This window comes from Rattus norvegicus, chromosome 12 (assembly GCF_036323735.1).
Source record: "Rattus norvegicus strain BN/NHsdMcwi chromosome 12, GRCr8, whole genome shotgun sequence".
Taxonomy (NCBI): domain Eukaryota; kingdom Metazoa; phylum Chordata; class Mammalia; order Rodentia; family Muridae; genus Rattus; species Rattus norvegicus.
The window spans coordinates 46922489-46938888 of record NC_086030.1 but is presented as its reverse complement, the minus strand read 5'-3'; the positions used below and the strand labels follow the sequence as shown (position 1 = coordinate 46938888).

The following is a 16400-nucleotide window of genomic DNA, read 5'->3' as shown; positions in this document are numbered from 1 at the left end:
AGCACTACCGTGAGTTGTCAAACCAGTGTGAAAGGAGCAGAGACACCATCACTTTACTGGAGTAACGATGGTGATTTTAAAATTCAACACCAAAGGCAGACTCTTTTTTTTTAAAGATTTATTCATTTATTATATATGAGTATACTGTAGCTGTCTTCAGACACCAGAAGAGGGCATCAGATCTCCTTACAGATGGTTGTGAGCCACCATGTGGTTGCTGGGAATTGAACTCATGACCTCTGGAAGAGCAGTCGGGTGCTCTTAACCACTGAGCCATCCCTCCAGCCCAGGCAGACTCTTTTTTTTTTTTTTTTTTTTCTTTTTCTTTGGAGCTGGGGACCGAACCCAGGGCCTTGTGCTTGCTAGGCAAGCGCTCTACCACTGAGCTAAATCCCCAACCCCCAGACTCTTTTTAAGATTGGTTTTTATTCACATGTTTATGCCGCATGTGTGTTAGTGCCTCAGAGACCAGAAAGACAGCATCAGCCTCTGCAGAGCTGGAATTCTAGGCGGTCAGAGCCTGACTCAGCTCAGACCGAAGATCAGGAAATTCTGGGCTTTTATTTATTTGTTTTTCTGCTTTTTTCTTTTCCAGAGAGGGTTTCTTAGAATAATTCTGGCTTTGTAAACCAGACTGAACTTGAACTCAGGGCTCTGTTTGCCTCTGCCTCCCAAGTGCTGGGATTAAAGACGGGAGCCACCACACCTGGGTTAGAAGTTCTCAGTCACTGAGGGATCTCTAATCCAGATGTGGAGTTCTTCCAATGCAGAACTGAGGCTGTAAAGGAAACTGCTTGCACTAGTTCACTGAGGGGTTCATGCCTCCCATCCCTGTGCTGGGAGGCTGCAGCAGGGAGATAGTGTGCTCAAGGCCAGCCTGATGTGTGCAGAGGCCCTATCTGAACAAGGGGGTGGGGGACACAGACCTTGCAGATAAAGGAAAGAGAAGGATGAAAACTGGCCCAGGGCTGGTTTTACAAGATCTCTTTTCAGAAAGGAACTATGTGGCTGGTGTTCATATGCATGGTGTATGGGGGTGGGGGTGGGGTGGTGTCCGGTGTTCACGTACACAGTGTGTGAGAGGGTCTCTGTTCATGGACACTGAGTGTGAAGTGGGGATTGGATAGCTTTCTGAGAAAGAAAGATGATTCTGAATGAGGAGATCCCACGCTGTAGTTTACTTTGATATTACTCAAATCTAGCCATAAAACAAGCCCTATGTAGGAATAAGGTGGGTGGGTACCCAGAAACAGATGGTGATGGGCTGGCTCTCCACGGGGTGGTGGAAAAGCAACACAGGTCATCTGTGTCTTACATGTAAACAGAAAAGTCCACATGGATACGTTTTGACAAGGTAGTGTTTTTAGGGGCAGACAAAGGAGGAAGATGTTTTCCATACAGAACAGGCCTGAGCATTTGATCCACATCCACGAAGGGGGCTTGTAGTTTTCCGTTAGCTGAGTTTTCTAGCTCTTGTCTTCAGATCAATTACGGGGAAGTGGTAAATGTCCATTATGCTAGAATTCACAGTAGCAGATGGCCACCCATGTGAGTCCACCATGTTGACAGGGTACCCCTCCCAGAACAGCTACTCTGCTGTGGAAGAAGGGACCTTGCCCACCATGTCTGGCAAAGGAATATTACCTGTTTGAAAAGAAGAAGATTAGTGTGAGCTGCTGTCCAGCTGGCTCTCCTGCACTAACTGGTCACGTGGATCTCATGGCGAAGCAGAAGTAAGTTGCCATCCTTTTTCCTAACTCAAGCATTGGGGACCGTTCAGAGCGGAGCCACATCCATGCCTTAGGAGGGAAAGACAGGGCTGGGGATTTAGCTCAGTGGTAGAGCGCTTGCCTAGGAAGCGCAAGGCCCTGGGTTTGGTCCCCAGCTCCGAAAAAAAAGAAAAAAAAAAAAAAAAAAAAAAGGAGGGAAAGACAACCTCCGTGCCAGGACATGTCACGAAGTAGTAGCAACTGCTGGCCCTGAGATGGCAAGGTTGTAATTAGCCAAACCAGGCAAACACAGTATAGTTAAGAATTTAGCCCATAAGCTTGTTAGCTTAGATTTCTTTTCTTTTTTTTTACTAATTTTTATTTATGAGTGCACTGTCGCTGTCTTCAGGCACATCAGAAGAAAGCATCGGATCCTATTATAGATGCTTGTGAGCCACCATGTGGGTGCTGGGAATTGAACTCAGGACCTCTGGAAGAGCAGTCGGTGCTCTTAACCGCTGAGCCACCTCTCCAGCCTGTTAGCTTAGATTTCCATCCTTCTGCTAATAGGCTTTATTGTTGACTGTCTGGTGTTGGTGTCTGATGTGGAGGCTGAGTGAGGACTCATGCACAGGAGATAAACAGTTTTAAACTCTGTACAGTGAGGTTGGAAATGCAGGTTGCTACACCAGGAGGCATGCTTTGGCTGGCTCATGTGGCACTGTTTTCTTATTTGAAATGATTGGCAATAAAGTTGAAGTGTCAGACAGATGTCACATACTTAATTCTCCAAGCAAACAGGCTCCGGTTACTCCGGCCCCAGAACAGCACCAGGGAAGGCCGGCTGTGCCTGTAGATAGGCTTCCAGGTGCAGAGAGACGTGCTGTCCGCTGCACACACCCTTACTCCTGTACCTCTCTTTCAGTGTGACTCCTGGACATTTGTCATGTACAATGCCACCACTGTGCACTTTGTCCTTTTGCGTTCAGATAGTATGTCTCCAGCAAGAATGTCTGAAGCACTCTGGGTAACATACCTGGGGGGGCCACAAAGTACTCCTCCACAACGTGATTTGAGTTCTGTAGTAGTTCTTCTGCACAGCCGCCTTCGGCTACCTTGTCAGATCTCAGGTAGAGACATCTGCAACACCCAAAGGCCTGAGTTAGTTTGATAGACCTGAGGCTTTAGAGCACAGAGGGACAGGACCCCTAAGGAGGAGATGGGTGTTTGGGGAGGGGAGGGCAGAGCAGTCTTTGCTGTGGTCACTGTTCCTGTGTAGGAGTGCTGTGGTAGAAGTAGACCAGAGAGCTGGGGCAGGCCAGTGGTCCAATGACTGCTGCTGTATGTGAGGCCCTGACTTCAGTCCCTAACACAGAGGGGAGAGAAAGCATCAAAACTGTAGGTGCACCATGTGGAGGTGGCCCTGGTCTTTATGGGACTTTGGGTTCTGTTGGAGAATGGCCAAGAGCATAGATCTTTGAATCAAATGGATGGATCCAATGAAATCAAGTCCTAACACCACAGAGTACTTATCACCTCTATGATTTAAGTTTTCTTTATAAACATCAAATGTGATCGTTTAAAATTTTGTATTTTTATTTTATTTTATTTTTTTTTCTTTTCTTTTTTTTTTTTTGGAGCTGGGGACCGAACCCAGGGCCTTGAGCTTGCTAGGCAAGCGCCCTACCACTGAGCTAAATCCCCAACCCCTATATTTTTATTATTAATGTGTGTATGTGTCTATGTGGGTGTGTGCACATGAGCACAGGTGCCCATGGAAGCCAAAGGTATCAGATCCTCTGGAGTCAGGGTTAGAGACAGTTGTGAGCCACCTGCCTGGCTTGGGTGCTGGGTGCTCTGCGTGACAGTTCTCACATTAAACCACTGAGCCATCCAGTCAGCCTCAAAACGTTTGTTTAAACAAAGTGGAGCAGTGAAAGGGGCTCCGGCAAAGTGAGGTTTGATTCTTAGGATCCAAATGGAAGAGACGCAGTCCCCCCTCCATACATGCACTCACACCCATCTCCAGTAAATGTCATAGGCAGGTATGGTGGCACACACATGAGGCTCAGGCAGGTGCATCACGGGTGGAGGGCAGACAGCTGCTGAGTGAGGATTTCCTAGGAAGAGCAGCAAACACCTAATCACCATGACAGACCCAAGCCTCGTTAGTGAAGCAACTGGTTTAACGGGTTACTTATGGGAGCACGAAGAACTTTATGGACAGTTACAACACAGGAAAGGAAAAACAAAGCCTCTCCCAGCAACAGTTAACGGGCGGTAAGTCTTGGGGACAGATAGGACCTTGTGAACTACCTCCTTCAAAACAAAGTCACGGAGCCTGAGGCGGGCAAGGCTCCTTTAGTTTGACCTGCTGACAGCTCAAGACAGCGGCAGCCGTATCACACTGTAATGAGTTTCAGTGCTCTAAGGGCATAACCCATTGTCTTTTTTTAAAGATTTTATTTCATATATGTGAGTACACTGTAGCTGTCTTCAGACACACCAGAAGAGGGCATTGGATCTCATTACAGATGGTTGTGAGCCACCATGTGGTTGCTGGGAATTGAACTTGGGTCCTCTGGAAGAACAGTGCTTTTAACCATTGAGCCATCTCTCCAGTCCAACCATCATCTTTCCTTGGCATCTAGACTAACACAAGCTATGCACTTTCCTGTGAGGAATGAAAACTAGTGTTTTCTAGTTTTCTTTCTTTCAGTGTCCTAGTTCTAGTGTGGAATCCTGGTTGAAAAGAGGTTAGGAACTATTTGTCTCCATTCACGAAAGTGCAGACAAGGGGTTGGGGATTTAGCTCAGCGGTAGAGCGCTTGTCTAGCGAGCACAAGGCCCTGGGTTCGGTCCCCAGCTCCGAAAAAAAAGAAAGTGCAGACAAGTGATTCACCCCAGCAGCAGGAAGTTCTTGGCAGCAGAGAGAGGAGGTTGACTTTGCATGTGCTGCTGGGTCTTGAACTGTCCCAACAGTTGGATCACTGCTTCTGCGACTCATGGCCTCTTTGCAACTTGTATCTGCAAAGCTTCCCCTCCCATTTCTGTCTTTACTTTGCTACAGACTTAGAATGATAGTTTAGTTGTCTTGTTCCAGCCAAAACTCAGAGGTAGAATACTTCCTTTGCAAAAAGCTTGTTGAGGCTGGAGAGATGGCTCAGCGGTTAAGAGCGCTGACTGCTCTTCCAGAGGTCCTGAGTCCAATTCCCAGCAACCAAATGGTGGCTCACAACCATCTGTAATGAGATCCGATGCCCTCTTCTGGTGTCTGAAATCAATGACAGTGTATTCACATATATAAAATAAATAAATCTTTTTTTTTAAAAAAAGCTTGTTTTAAAAGTTCTGTGTGTGTTTACGTGCTGCAGTACCTATATGGAGATCAGGACAACTTGGAGGAGTTGGTTTTCTCCTTCCACTATGTGCTGTGGTTTCCAGGGTTTGAACTCGGGTCCCAGGTGCTTTCATCCACAGAGCCGCCTAGTGTGTGTTTGAATAAAGTATTGAAGTAGTTGACTGCAGTGAGATGTCAGTAAAGCTGGTCCCTGCATTTGAGAGTTAAGGCTTCTAAGTCCCAAGTCCTGGCTTTTCCAGTGAAATTCTGAGCCTGTTTCTTGTATGGAATTGGCACTCTTTGCTTTCCCAAATCATCTAAGTCATATATGATAACTGAGATATTGCATACAAACTCCTAGCCTATAACACAGGTACATTAAGGCCTTTTAGATCAACTCAAATAATACATTATTAATATGTAGACGTCTACTAGCCAGTTGGGGCTTTTACTGCAATTATGGCTGGTGCTAAAACTGCTGATCTCCTATCGTTACTAGGATGTGTCCAGTTCAGACAAGCATTTAAAACAAGTCAGGGGCTCAAGAGACAGCTTATGAGGTAAGAGCATGTAGCTCTTACAGAGGGCCTGGGTTTGGTTCCTGTACCAACCTGGAGGTTGACACTCCAGCTCCAGGGGCTTGCACAGGCACCCTCTTCCGACCTCTGTGGGTTCTTGCACACATGTGCTAGACTCTCAGGCACATACAGTTAAAGATTAAAAGCGCACTGAAGTCTATAGCCTGAGAGGCTGGGACTCATGAGGCCTATTTTTTTTGTAGTCCTACAAATGTCATATTAAAATGACCAGTGGGACTCATTAACCTAAAACGACAAAATTTATGGTAAGAAATTCAGGCCACTGAGTGACAATAACAAGCTCAAATTCGGGGTTGGGGATTTAGCTCAGTGGTAGAGCGCTTGCCTAGGAAGCACAAGGCCCTGGGTTCGGTCCCCAGCTCCGAAAAAAAGAACAAAAAAAAAAATAAAATAAAACAACAAGCTCAAATTCCAGCCACTACATGACAAATATTGCTTGTCTTTTTTTTTTTTTTTTTACTTTTCCCTTTTTAGCAACTGCATTTCTTTTTTTTTTTTTTAAAAAGATTTATTTATTCATTATATATGAGCACACTGTAGCTGTCTTCAGAAACACTAGAAGAGGGCATCGGATCCCTGTGGCAGATGGTTTTGAGTCACCATGCGGTTGCTGGGAATTGAACTCAGGACCTCTGGAAGAACAGTCAGTGCTCTTAACCACTGAGCCATCTCTCCAGCCCGCAACTGCATTTCTTTAGTTTCTCCTAGAAGACAAGAAATCCTGACTCTTGAAAATTACAATTCTAAAATTTTGTATGCCGCAGAGATGTGTACTATGGTGTATGTGGAAGTCAGAAGGCAACTTGTTCAAGTCAGTTCTCTTCCACCATGTGGGTCTTAAGGATCAAACTAAGATCATCATGATTGGTAGCAATTGCCCTCACCCGCTGAACCCACCACACCATCACCACCACTGCCGACTCCTGTCTGATTCTATTTTCTCCCCAAATAAATTAATGAAATGTTTATTTGAGCATTTATCAAGTATTTATGCAGTGCTAGACATTAAAAAAAAAATCCGGGGCTGGGGATTTAGCTCAGTGGTAGAGCGCTTACCTAGGAAGCGCAAGGCCCTGGGTTAGGTCCCCAGCTCCGAAAAAAAGAACCAAAAAAAAAAAAAAGAAAGGAGAATTAGTAGGAGAAAAGTAGGTGGGATAAGGAGCTGGTAAAAGCAAGGACTGAAAATTGTGGGGAAAAAAGTAACGGAGGGAGAACTCTGGAAGCTGAAAGCATGACAGTGCTGGCTTGGAGAGATGGGCAGAGACTGACAACCAAGAGCCTGCAGGCCTCAAGCAAACTTTTTTTGGCTTCAGGAGCAGTGCCACATCTTCTGAAGATCTTGGATGGGGAAATGACATCAGGTCAACCGCTGCGAAGTACTGGGTAATGAGGTGCGGGGTAATGTTAGGCAAATAGTGATAACTTCTCTGCATCTGAGCATCAGATCAAAGACCGGAAGGAATCAGACTGGAAGGTGAGAAGAACAGGTGACTAACACGATTTAAACTTCGCAAAGCATTTCACCGATTTCCTGAAACTGATGCTACGTGGGTAATACAGGCTTATAATTAGCACTGATGAAACAGCCAGATTCTATCTCCAAAAACAGGTGAAGCATAACTTGTTATTTGGATGTCCCATATTAGCATAAAACTGATTTGAAGATACATACGTACATACATATATGTATATGTATGTATGTATGTATATATATATAAATATATATATGTATATATGTGTAAATATATATATATATTTCTTCAGCTATTTAATCTGATGCTCAGGTAGGCAAGTGAAAACACCTTAGAGGGAATGAACGTGGTTAGTAAGCCGGTACAGGCTGGAGGCGGGTCCTGAAGGAACAGTACACCCGAGAGGGTGGTAGGGGCTCTATGAAGTAGGGGATTTTCGGACTTTGTTCCTATTTACATCGAGACTGGGAAGACTAGAGGATTCTAAACGGGAGTGACAGGATCTATAATGAACTAGGGGAAGAGTGAAGCCATCCTCGCGGTGACCTGACAAATTTCCAATTATGCAAAGAATCTGAAACAGCCTCCAAGGTGCCCGAGTCAAGACGCCGAGGCCGCAGCCGGGAGCTTACCTGTCCTCCAGAACCGACTCCAGGGGCTCCACCCCGTCGGTGTCCACGGCGTGCAGCTGGTCGGCAAAGGCCACGGCTTTCTCTAGCCGGTCCACCGCCTCGCGGCTGCTGAAGTTCACCAGTGCCAGCCGCTCCAGATGCTCGACTACCGCGGCGGACACGCGATCGGTGCCCTCCGGGACTAGGCGTGGAGCCTGGGTCTTCGGGTCCGCCGCCTGGACCTTTCCGCGTGGACCCACTTTGGAAGCAAAACTTCGGCCCCGGTCCAGAGGAGCCCGAAATTGCACCCTCGCCGCCTGTGCCCACATCTTTGCTTCTCGGCCTCCGTAGCGACAAACGGTGGGGCGACGTGCGCGCGCGTGACGACATTAGAGTGCGTCGCCGTCACTGCAGCTGCGGTCGCCATGAACAGCGTCGGGGAGGCTTGCACTGACATGAAGCGCGAGTACGACCAATGCTTTAACCGCTGGTTTGCTGAGAAGTTTCTCAAAGGAGACGGCTCGGGGGACCCGTGCACCGACCTCTTCAAACGCTACCAACAGTGTGTCCAGGTGAGCTTCGCCCGGACCAGCCGCAGGGCTGCAGCAGCCCTCTTCTCCGCCATCCCACCGAAATTGCTTGGGTGTCGCCGCTTGATACACTGGGATGTTTTCGCGGTGCTTTGCTTTTTACATAGTACATTAGTATTTTGTTGTTGTTGCTCATTTGTTTGGTACTTATTCCAACCTTGCAAGTAGTCATAATTATTCGTATCTTTAAAAATTGCCGTGGCCGGGGCGGTGATCGCGCACACCTTTAATATCCTAGCACACAGGAGGCAGAGGCAGGCGGGTCTCTTGAGTAAGAGGCCACCCTGGTTTACAGAGTTGAGTTCCACGACAGCCAGGACTACACGGAAAAACTCCGTCTCTGGGCGGAAAAAAATGTATGTGTTCCCGTCCGGGATATGTGTTCCCGTCCGGGATAATGTCGGAGACAACTAACGGAGTCAGTTTTCTCCTTTCACATTTATGTGGGTTCTGGGGATAAAGTTCAGGACACCAGGCTTGGTGACAAGACGTTCTGTTATCTATACTTTACACATGGAAAAACTCGTACTCAGAAATAGGAAGTGATTGTTCAAAGGCACTGGAGTCTGGTGACCTCGATTATTTTGGTGGTGTCATTTCACTGTTAAGAGTGGATGTGTTTACCGTATGTTTTAGACTGCTAAGGAATTGCAGAGGTCCCGTTTTGTTACGATCTCTTCGTTGCTCTGTTTTTCCTCCACCTGTTGTACCAATAAGGTTTGATTTCAGGCCAGCACTTTTTTTTTTTAAAGATTTATTTATTTTTATTTATATGAGTACATTGAAGCTGTTTTCAGACACACCAGAAGAGGACATCGGATCCTATTAGAGATGGTTGTGAGCCACCATGTGGTTGCTGGGAATTGAACTCAGGACCTCTGGAAGAGCAGTCAGTGCTCTTAACCACTGAGCCATCCCTCCAGCCCTCAAATCAGCACTTCTAACCTAAAACCATCCCCTGGATTCCAGAAGCTACCTTTAGCCAGTTCTCAGACAGTGAAGGTGACTCAAGGTCACATAGCCGCTTAAACTGAGATTCATATTAAACACTGTCACTAAGATAGAGATAGGTACCTGAACTGACCTTCCCAAGAGCAGGCGTGCATACCACACAGGACTTACATGACAGTCTGCACGTCGGTGCTGCTTGGTAAACCAGTGCTAGAGGTACTCACTTTTAATCCCATGACTCAGAGGCAGGCAGATGTGAGTTCTAGACTACCCGGGGCTACACAATGAAACCTTGTCTCAAATAAAGGGTGCCCCTTGTATTGTGGGTTTCAAGCCATTCCAGTTCAGTCTGGTTTACCTCTGTACCATTATACTTCAGTTACAAAACATGGACTGCAAGCTTCCGTGGACTTATAGTACATTTTCTTCCTCCTTCAGAAAGCAATCAAGGAGAAAGAGATTCCTATTGAAGGACTGGAGTTCATGGGCCATGGCAAAGAAAAGCCAGAAAACTCCTCTTGACCTGCCTGTCACTTGGAAGAAGTCAGTAAATTGAGGGGCCTCTGGGTTTTGTCAGGGAAGGCTGTGAAGCTAATCTGGGATTGGAAGAGTTTAGAGGAGAGTTCTCCACCTTGGTGTTCTGAAGGAGCAGCTGTCACTCCTGCTTTGAGGCAACTTCACTTTTGCTGACATCTTGCTGAACTCCTCATGCTACAATGGGAGAGCTTCTTGGGGGGTGGGGTTAGGTTGCAAAACATGGCGTGGAATCATCTTTAACTGGTTCTCGGATGTAAATATGGTGAACTGGTCAGGACCGAGGCTGCCTGACAGCGTTTGCTGCAGAGGACACTGGGTGTACCCTATGGGAGGCATTGCTCACAATGGTTGGCCTCTTTTTCCTCTCAGGGAGCTAATGCTCTGAAAAGGGATGCGGACACAACCTCCATTTCAATCACTGCTTGGAAACATGATTGTATTTTTAGAGTAACAGTTTCAACTGCTGGTGGCCTGGGTTATGGGAGTAGAAAACAGCTTTACTGAGCTCCTGCCTTAACAGAGGTGTCACCTTAACATTCAGAAGCTTTGGAAATGACATCAACACCACTTTGGAGCTCACAGCACTGCTGCTCATAACTCCAGCACCCAGCTGAGCAAGAGGCACCTGCATTACAGGTTTGCTGTTGCTAACTTTCAACTCCACGAATTAACATCAACATGCGTTATCACATAGAAGGCAAAATGCATCCAGCTAAGTGGGGGAAAGGTGCTTACTGATTTTTGTTTGCCTACCATGCCCTAAGTCTGTAATCATGAAATAAATAAATCTTAAAAATCACATCTTACTCTCCACTTCTGAAACCTGCCCTCTATTGAACAGTATTTCCTGTTGTCTTGTGTATCTCATTTTGTTGCAGAGCCAGCTTGGCTCTGAACTTGGTTTAAGCCTAGGTGACTGATCAGCACTTAGATTAGAAATCTGACTTTGTGGCTGGCCTCCCACCTTTGCTGAAACCACACTGGATTACGAGTTCACTATCACACTCACCTATATAAACAGCCCCTTTAAATATTATTCAGTGTGGTTCCAAACCAATGTTACGTAGTCCTCACACCTGCCTACCTTCAACAGGATTTATTATGTCCCTAAAGACAGATGAAAGCTGGTGTACAAAAGGTTGACATTGTTTCCTGTGTTACTAATTACTTTGTTTTAATTTGGACAACCCTAATGCCATTTCAAAACATTCTTAGAAAAATGTGGTTGTAAAAAAAACCCTCGCAAGGCCCTGGGTTCGGTCCCCAGCTCCGAAAAAAAGAACCAAAAAAAAAAAAAAAAAAACCCTATTTTTCAACTGGTTAGGGGGTCATTGTCCGAAATGTCAGGAGAGATTTTGGAGCCTTATGTCCTTGGAATGTAACTTGGGCCATCTGTCTTCCCTGAATTTTGTACTGCTGAGGTCAAACCCAAGACTTCTTGCATTCCAGCATTTATCTGAGCTACAATCCCAGATCACTTTTGTCTAAGGCAAGGTTTCATGTAGGCCAGGCTGGCCTCAGAGTTGCCCGCTGAGGAGCTAGCTCTTGATCCTCTGCCACCACCTCCAACTACTGGGATTAACAGGTGTGTGTCACCACACTGGGCGTCTCAGTTACTTTTCTATTGCTATGAAGACACCCTCACCAAGGCAACTTATAAAAGTTTGAGACTCACAGTTCCATGATCATGTCAGGGAACATGGCAGCAGGCAGGCAGGAAGGTAGGGCAGTAGTTGAGATCTCCCCCCCCCCGCACCCCCCCCCCCCCGGAGCTGGGGACCAAACCCAGGGCCTTGCGTGCAAGCGCTCTACCACTGAACTAAATCCCCAACCTGAGTAGTTGAGATCTTAGTCCTGATCCATAGACACAAGGCAGAGAGAGAGCTCACTGAGAATGCTGTGGGGTTTTGAAACCTCAGAGCCTGCCTGTCCCCAAGAGTCTCCCTGCCTCCAACAAACCCATACCTCCTAATGCTTCCCAAATAGTTCTACCAAATGGGGACCAAGGACTTAAACCTGTGTATTGCTGAGGCCATTCCCATTCAAATCACACTGGGGTAGTAATTATAGTTAACTCACGTGTGCAAGTGAAGTCAGTTCCTTCCTTCCAGTGTGCAGGTTCTGGGTATGAGACAGCTTGGTAGCAAGCACACCAGCTGCTGAGCATCTCCTGGTGTGTGCTTCGTTTTAGAATTAGCTCGTGGTGGTAGCTTGGAACTGTGGCTGTCCTCAGGCCTCTGACTACTCTTCTGACGTCTCAAAGGTCGTTAAGTAGGCACCACCATGGCCTTTTTGAGTCTTCTTTTTTTTTTAAAAAAAAAGATTTATTTATTATATATAACCACACTGTTGCTGTCTTCAGACACACACCAGAAGAGGGCATCAGATCTCGTTACAGATGGTTGTGAGCCACCATGTGGTTGCTGGATTTGAACTCAGGACCTCTGGAAGAGCAGTCAGTGCTCTTAACCGCTGAGCCATCTCTCCAGCCCGAGTCTTCTTTTTTGGGATGGTGATGGTCATTTTCAGCTCAGGTGAGACTTACCTTCCAGAATAGCCTTGAGAATCATTGAAATAATGGCATTGTGCACGCCTTAACCCGGCTACTCCCCATGGCGAAGGAAGGCTACAGCCACCTAAAAGGAGCAGCTACTCATAGCTTCCTTTACAGCATATCTGACGAGAGAGCCGCAAAGACCATAATGATCACTCATCCTACCTGACTCCAGCCATCCTCTCCAAGACTGACTCCAGCTACTTTTAAAGGTCTTCCATTTTGACAAGCAGTTGACGGCTATGCCACTGTTTTGAAACTGCCACTGCTGAGTCTTGTTTGTTTTTCCTAGACAGGGATTCCCTTGTAGCCATGCTGGCCTGGAGCTCGGAGCTCTGCCTGCCTCTGCCTCCTGAGTCCTGGGATTAAAGGCCTGCACCATCACTGTCTGACTGAGAAATGATTCTTCACCTAAACTTGGCTCCTTTTGTAGACTGCGAGAGAAGCCTGCTGTGACCAGAGGACAGCTGACTGAAGCTCAGGCCCTTTGTTCAGGCTCTGCGCAGCCTGGACTGACCTAGAACTTGCTATGTAGCCCAGTGTTGGTAACCAGCAGTTCTATTGATCATCTATTGATCAGGGAGCCAGTCCCAATGGTAACTCTACCTTTCTATGTTCTTGGTCACTTGGCTTTGCCCACCCTAAGCACAAGAAACCAGCAGGGAGCCAGCCATAAACTGTATTCAGTGGGCTAAACCAGATCTACAAAGCAGCAAAGCAATTAATCTGAGAATAAAAATGCAGCATCCAGCCCACGGACAATCTCAGTTCAAGTTATTTATTTAAGCCATCTCCTCTTACGAGCAAAGGGATGGAGGAGCAAAGTAATGGTCACCATCTGATAAAGGAAAGATGAGCTGAGCATCCAATGGGCTTTCGTGGTCCACACACAAGAGTCAGGGTCCAAATCAGTGCTGTGGTCCCTTGTCGCCTGGGCGAAGAGCCAGGTTCTCTTTACTCATCTTCATAGCCAGTCGGAAGCGGGTTCATGTGAGGATTGTGGAAGAGGGTATGGTTACCATCTCCCCAGGGGAAGGGCTGTGGAGTGAAGATGGCAATTAGATGTTTCCCGAAAACGCTCACAAACAACTTGCCTGCCAACTGCTTGAAACAGATAAAACAAAATCCAAACGGAAATTTGTCCTTTACTGGCATAATTTCAACTGTCCCATAGTTTTTCTTGTTAAATTTTTTATGTACTTTAATTTATTTATGTATAAACACTATGTCTTCACCCACACAAAAGAGGGATTCAGATCCCATTACAGATGGTTGTGAGCCACCATGTGGTTGCTGGAAATCGAACTCAGGACCCCTGGAAGAGCAGCCGGTGCTCTAACCACCGAGCCATCTCTCCTCTGAAGTGGCTAGTAGTAAAGCAAGCTCCAGGGAAGGAGATGGCTCAGCAGCTAAGGCCATGTACTGCTCTGCCCATGAATAGAACAAGTTTGGTTCCCAGCATCCACACCAGGCAGCTCATAACTGCTACTACTCCAGCCCCAGGGAACCTGAAGCCCTCTTTGGCTCCCTTGGGCATCCACATGCACACACGTAATTTAAAAGAAATTAAACCTTAAAAAACATAAGATGTTGGAAAGATGGCTCCGTTCATCAGACTTGCTCCTCCAAAATTCTCAGACATCAGATCAGGTGTCTCACAACTGCTGCCGGGATCTCACACCTCTGACCCCACAGACACCTGCACTCACAGGTACATATGTACACACATAGGTATCTATCCATAATCAACATTTTTAATATAAGAAAAGCAGTTCCTAGCTTCCCCTGGAAACTGCTCCAGCCAGGATTGTGCCATCAAGGTGTGGCCCTTCCTGTATCAGAAGGGCGATGGCAGACGTGGATGCTTTTTAATGCAGGACCAGAAAACTGCAACCAAGATTCTATCCTTTTCCTCAGTACCTTTTGTTTTGAGTGTGCATGTATACGGCCACTGTCAGAGACCACTTGTGTGTGGGTTATATAGGTTCTCCCCTTCTGCAGTGGGTCCCAGACATTGATGCACCGTCTTGGGCTTGCTAGCTCCTTCACCTGCTGAGCATCTTTGAAGCCCTGATTTTTTTTTTTTTTTTTTTTTTTTTTTTGTTGAAGCAGGGTTTCTTTAGCTAACCTTAAATCCTACATAGACAGGCTGACCTAAAAATTACAATGATCCTCCTGCCTCTGCCTCCCAAGTGCTGAGATTAAAGGCCTGTGCTACCATGCCGGCTTTATTTTTTATTACGATCATTAGTACTCCTCCTCCTCCTTTGTGGGCATATGCACAAAAGTATGAGTGTACCACAGAAGCCAAAGACACCAGTCCCACCCCCATATGGAGCTAAAGCAAGTTGTGAGCTACCCACCTGGGCACTAGAAATTAAAACTGGCTCTTCTGTCCGTATGAGCAGCACCACTCTAAACCACTGAGCCATCTCTCCAGTTCCTTCCCACCATGTTTGAAAAGCACTGCTCTTGGCCAATAGCTCACAACCATTTTTGGCTATCTGTGATAACCTCTTTGGCCCAAGATAACCTACTTCATAACGAAGCAGAGAATGACCATGAGCTACTGATTCTCTTATTTTCAGCCCCCAAGTGTCAGGGGCGAGACATGCGCATTTTCTAGAGGCAGTTAGGCCGGGGTACTACTGCCACCTACTGGGCAGAGGCCAAGGCAAGGATGCTGTGAAGCACCTTTTTCTCACCCATAACTGCCCTGGAGCTCACTATGTAGACCAGACTGGTCTTGAGCTCAGGAGATATGCCTGCTTTGGCCTCCCAAGTGCTGAGGCTGTACACGAGTGGGATCGAGCCTCGTGGGATGTAAAAATCTAGATTAAGTTTCTGCAAGGCTAGTCCTATGTGAATTAGGTGATACAATTTAAGGAGCAAATAAACAGCCTTGTTAAAAATTCATCGAGAGGGGTTGGGGATTTAGCTCAGTGGTAGAGCGCTTGCCTAGGAAGTGCAAGGCCCTGGGTTCGATCCCCAGCTCCGGAAAAAAAGAACCAAAAAAAAAAAAAATTCATCGAGAGACATTAAAACTGTCTACACAAACCGGCAGTCTGTGCTCAAGCCTAACGCCCGGATTGTAAATCACCTTCAGGATCTGCCTCTATAAAAGGACACCCCAAAACTACAAGCTTTCATTCAGGAAACAGCATCTGAAGTGCACCAGAAGACAAAAGATGACAAATTGGGGGAGTTGAAAATCCAGGACCATTTATTGTGCGGCTTTTTAAGAAAATTAAGCCGCGACCCACAAACTGGCTTCCCTCATGTAAAACGAGAGTAAATAAAATGTTCAGTCTGCGCGGATAGACAGGCAGCCGAGATCCTAGCGCACCAAGGGCTGGGACTGGGGAGTGGACAACCCAGAAATAACGGACGCTTGAAGGACAGCAGAGGCGCAGCGCGTACCTTAGTCCTGATGCGGAGATGGGGGTAGGCGACGAACTCGGGTCTCTCGTGCTCTTCGTGTCGCGACTTCAGGAAAACGTTGAGCATGCTCACTCCCACCCCGGGCAGCGCCACGAAGTAGGTGAGGGCCTTCCAAATACGAGCTGCAGCGGGGCCAGAATGTCAGCCTCGGCCGCTCCCTCCCGCAAGGCCTCCCGCCAAGGTCACGGCCCCGCCAGGCCGCGTGCCAGCCACTGAGGCCCCCACGCCCACCCGAGCCCCGGTACCTGAACCCTCCTCGCCGTGGGCGCCACTCGACATGGGCCGCCCCACCCGTGGGAGGGCCCGGCCCAGCAGCCCAGAGACTCGAGACGCACTCAGCACCGCCGACGCCATCTTGGAACTACCCCGGCGCGCCGGAAGCGGAAATGGGGGTCCCCGAAGGGGGCGGGACAGAGACGCCAAACGAAGTTTCATTGGGCAACGCCTTCTCACTGGCCAGGAATTGTAGCGCCTGCGCACATTTTCGGTCCTGGTCCAAACCCTCGGGGCGGCACGAGTGAGATTGCGCATGCGCTTCATACCTGTGCCCCACCTCCCTCCTCTGCTGCTGGGTGAGGATGTTCGCTGAATAGAGC

The 16400-nt window shown here is 47.3% G+C and overlaps 3 protein-coding genes across 4 annotated transcripts; 1 reads left to right on the top strand and 2 right to left on the bottom strand.

Annotated features, from left to right (window-relative positions):
- Nucleotides 1-98: 98 nt before the first annotated feature.
- On the bottom strand, nt 99-8069 carry Gatc (glutamyl-tRNA amidotransferase subunit C). The gene is made up of 3 exons (NM_001108339.1): nt 7753-8069; nt 2746-2849; nt 99-1644 (listed from the first exon to the last, which is right to left on the bottom strand). The coding sequence occupies exons 1-3, from the start codon at nt 8058-8060 to the stop codon at nt 1589-1591; spliced, it is 468 nt and encodes a 155-aa protein (NP_001101809.1). The 5' UTR covers nt 8061-8069; the 3' UTR covers nt 99-1588.
- Nucleotides 8070-8122: 53 nt separating this feature from the next.
- Nucleotides 8123-10616, top strand: Triap1 (TP53 regulated inhibitor of apoptosis 1). Of its 2 annotated transcripts, XM_006249488.5 has the most exons (3): nt 8157-8303; nt 9711-9815; nt 10179-10608. In XM_006249488.5, exons 1-2 carry the CDS (start codon nt 8157-8159, stop codon nt 9792-9794), a joined length of 231 nt encoding a protein of 76 aa, XP_006249550.1. In that variant the 3' UTR covers nt 9795-9815; nt 10179-10608. The 2 variants fall into 2 exon arrangements, with proteins under 2 accessions (NP_001119571.1, XP_006249550.1); NM_001126099.1 differs by having other exon boundaries at nt 8123-8303; nt 9711-10616.
- Nucleotides 10617-13126: 2510 nt separating this feature from the next.
- Cox6a1 (cytochrome c oxidase subunit 6A1) lies at nt 13127-16180 on the bottom strand. Its single transcript, NM_012814.1, has 3 exons — nt 16050-16180; nt 15784-15926; nt 13127-13401 (listed from the first exon to the last, which is right to left on the bottom strand). The coding sequence occupies exons 1-3, from the start codon at nt 16156-16158 to the stop codon at nt 13318-13320; spliced, it is 336 nt and encodes a 111-aa protein (NP_036946.1). The 5' UTR covers nt 16159-16180; the 3' UTR covers nt 13127-13317.
- Between the last annotated feature and the right edge of the window lie 220 nt (nt 16181-16400).

Excerpts from the sequence above, each read along its gene's own strand:
- Gatc (NM_001108339.1), bottom strand. The coding sequence starts at position 8,060 with ATGTGGGCACAGGCGGCGAGGGTGCAATTTCGGGCTCCTCTGGACCGG. Across the intron at positions 2,850-7,752 it reads GAGTCGGTTCTGGAGGACAG|ATGTCTCTACCTGAGATCTG; the intron begins GTAAGCTCCCGG and ends TGGGTGTTGCAG. Across the intron at positions 1,645-2,745 it reads GTACTTTGTGGCCCCCCCAG|GTAATATTCCTTTGCCAGAC; the intron begins GTATGTTACCCA and ends CTTTTCAAACAG.
- Cox6a1 (NM_012814.1), bottom strand. The coding sequence starts at position 16,158 with ATGGCGTCGGCGGTGCTGAGTGCGTCTCGAGTCTCTGGGCTGCTGGGC. Across the intron at positions 15,927-16,049 it reads CCACGGCGAGGAGGGTTCAG|CTCGTATTTGGAAGGCCCTC; the intron begins GTACCGGGGCTC and ends GCCCCGCTGCAG. Across the intron at positions 13,402-15,783 it reads ATCTCCGCATCAGGACTAAG|CCCTTCCCCTGGGGAGATGG; the intron begins GTACGCGCTGCG and ends TTCACTCCACAG.
- Triap1 (NM_001126099.1), top strand. The coding sequence starts at position 8,157 with ATGAACAGCGTCGGGGAGGCTTGCACTGACATGAAGCGCGAGTACGAC. Across the intron at positions 8,304-9,710 it reads GCTACCAACAGTGTGTCCAG|AAAGCAATCAAGGAGAAAGA; the intron begins GTGAGCTTCGCC and ends TTCCTCCTTCAG.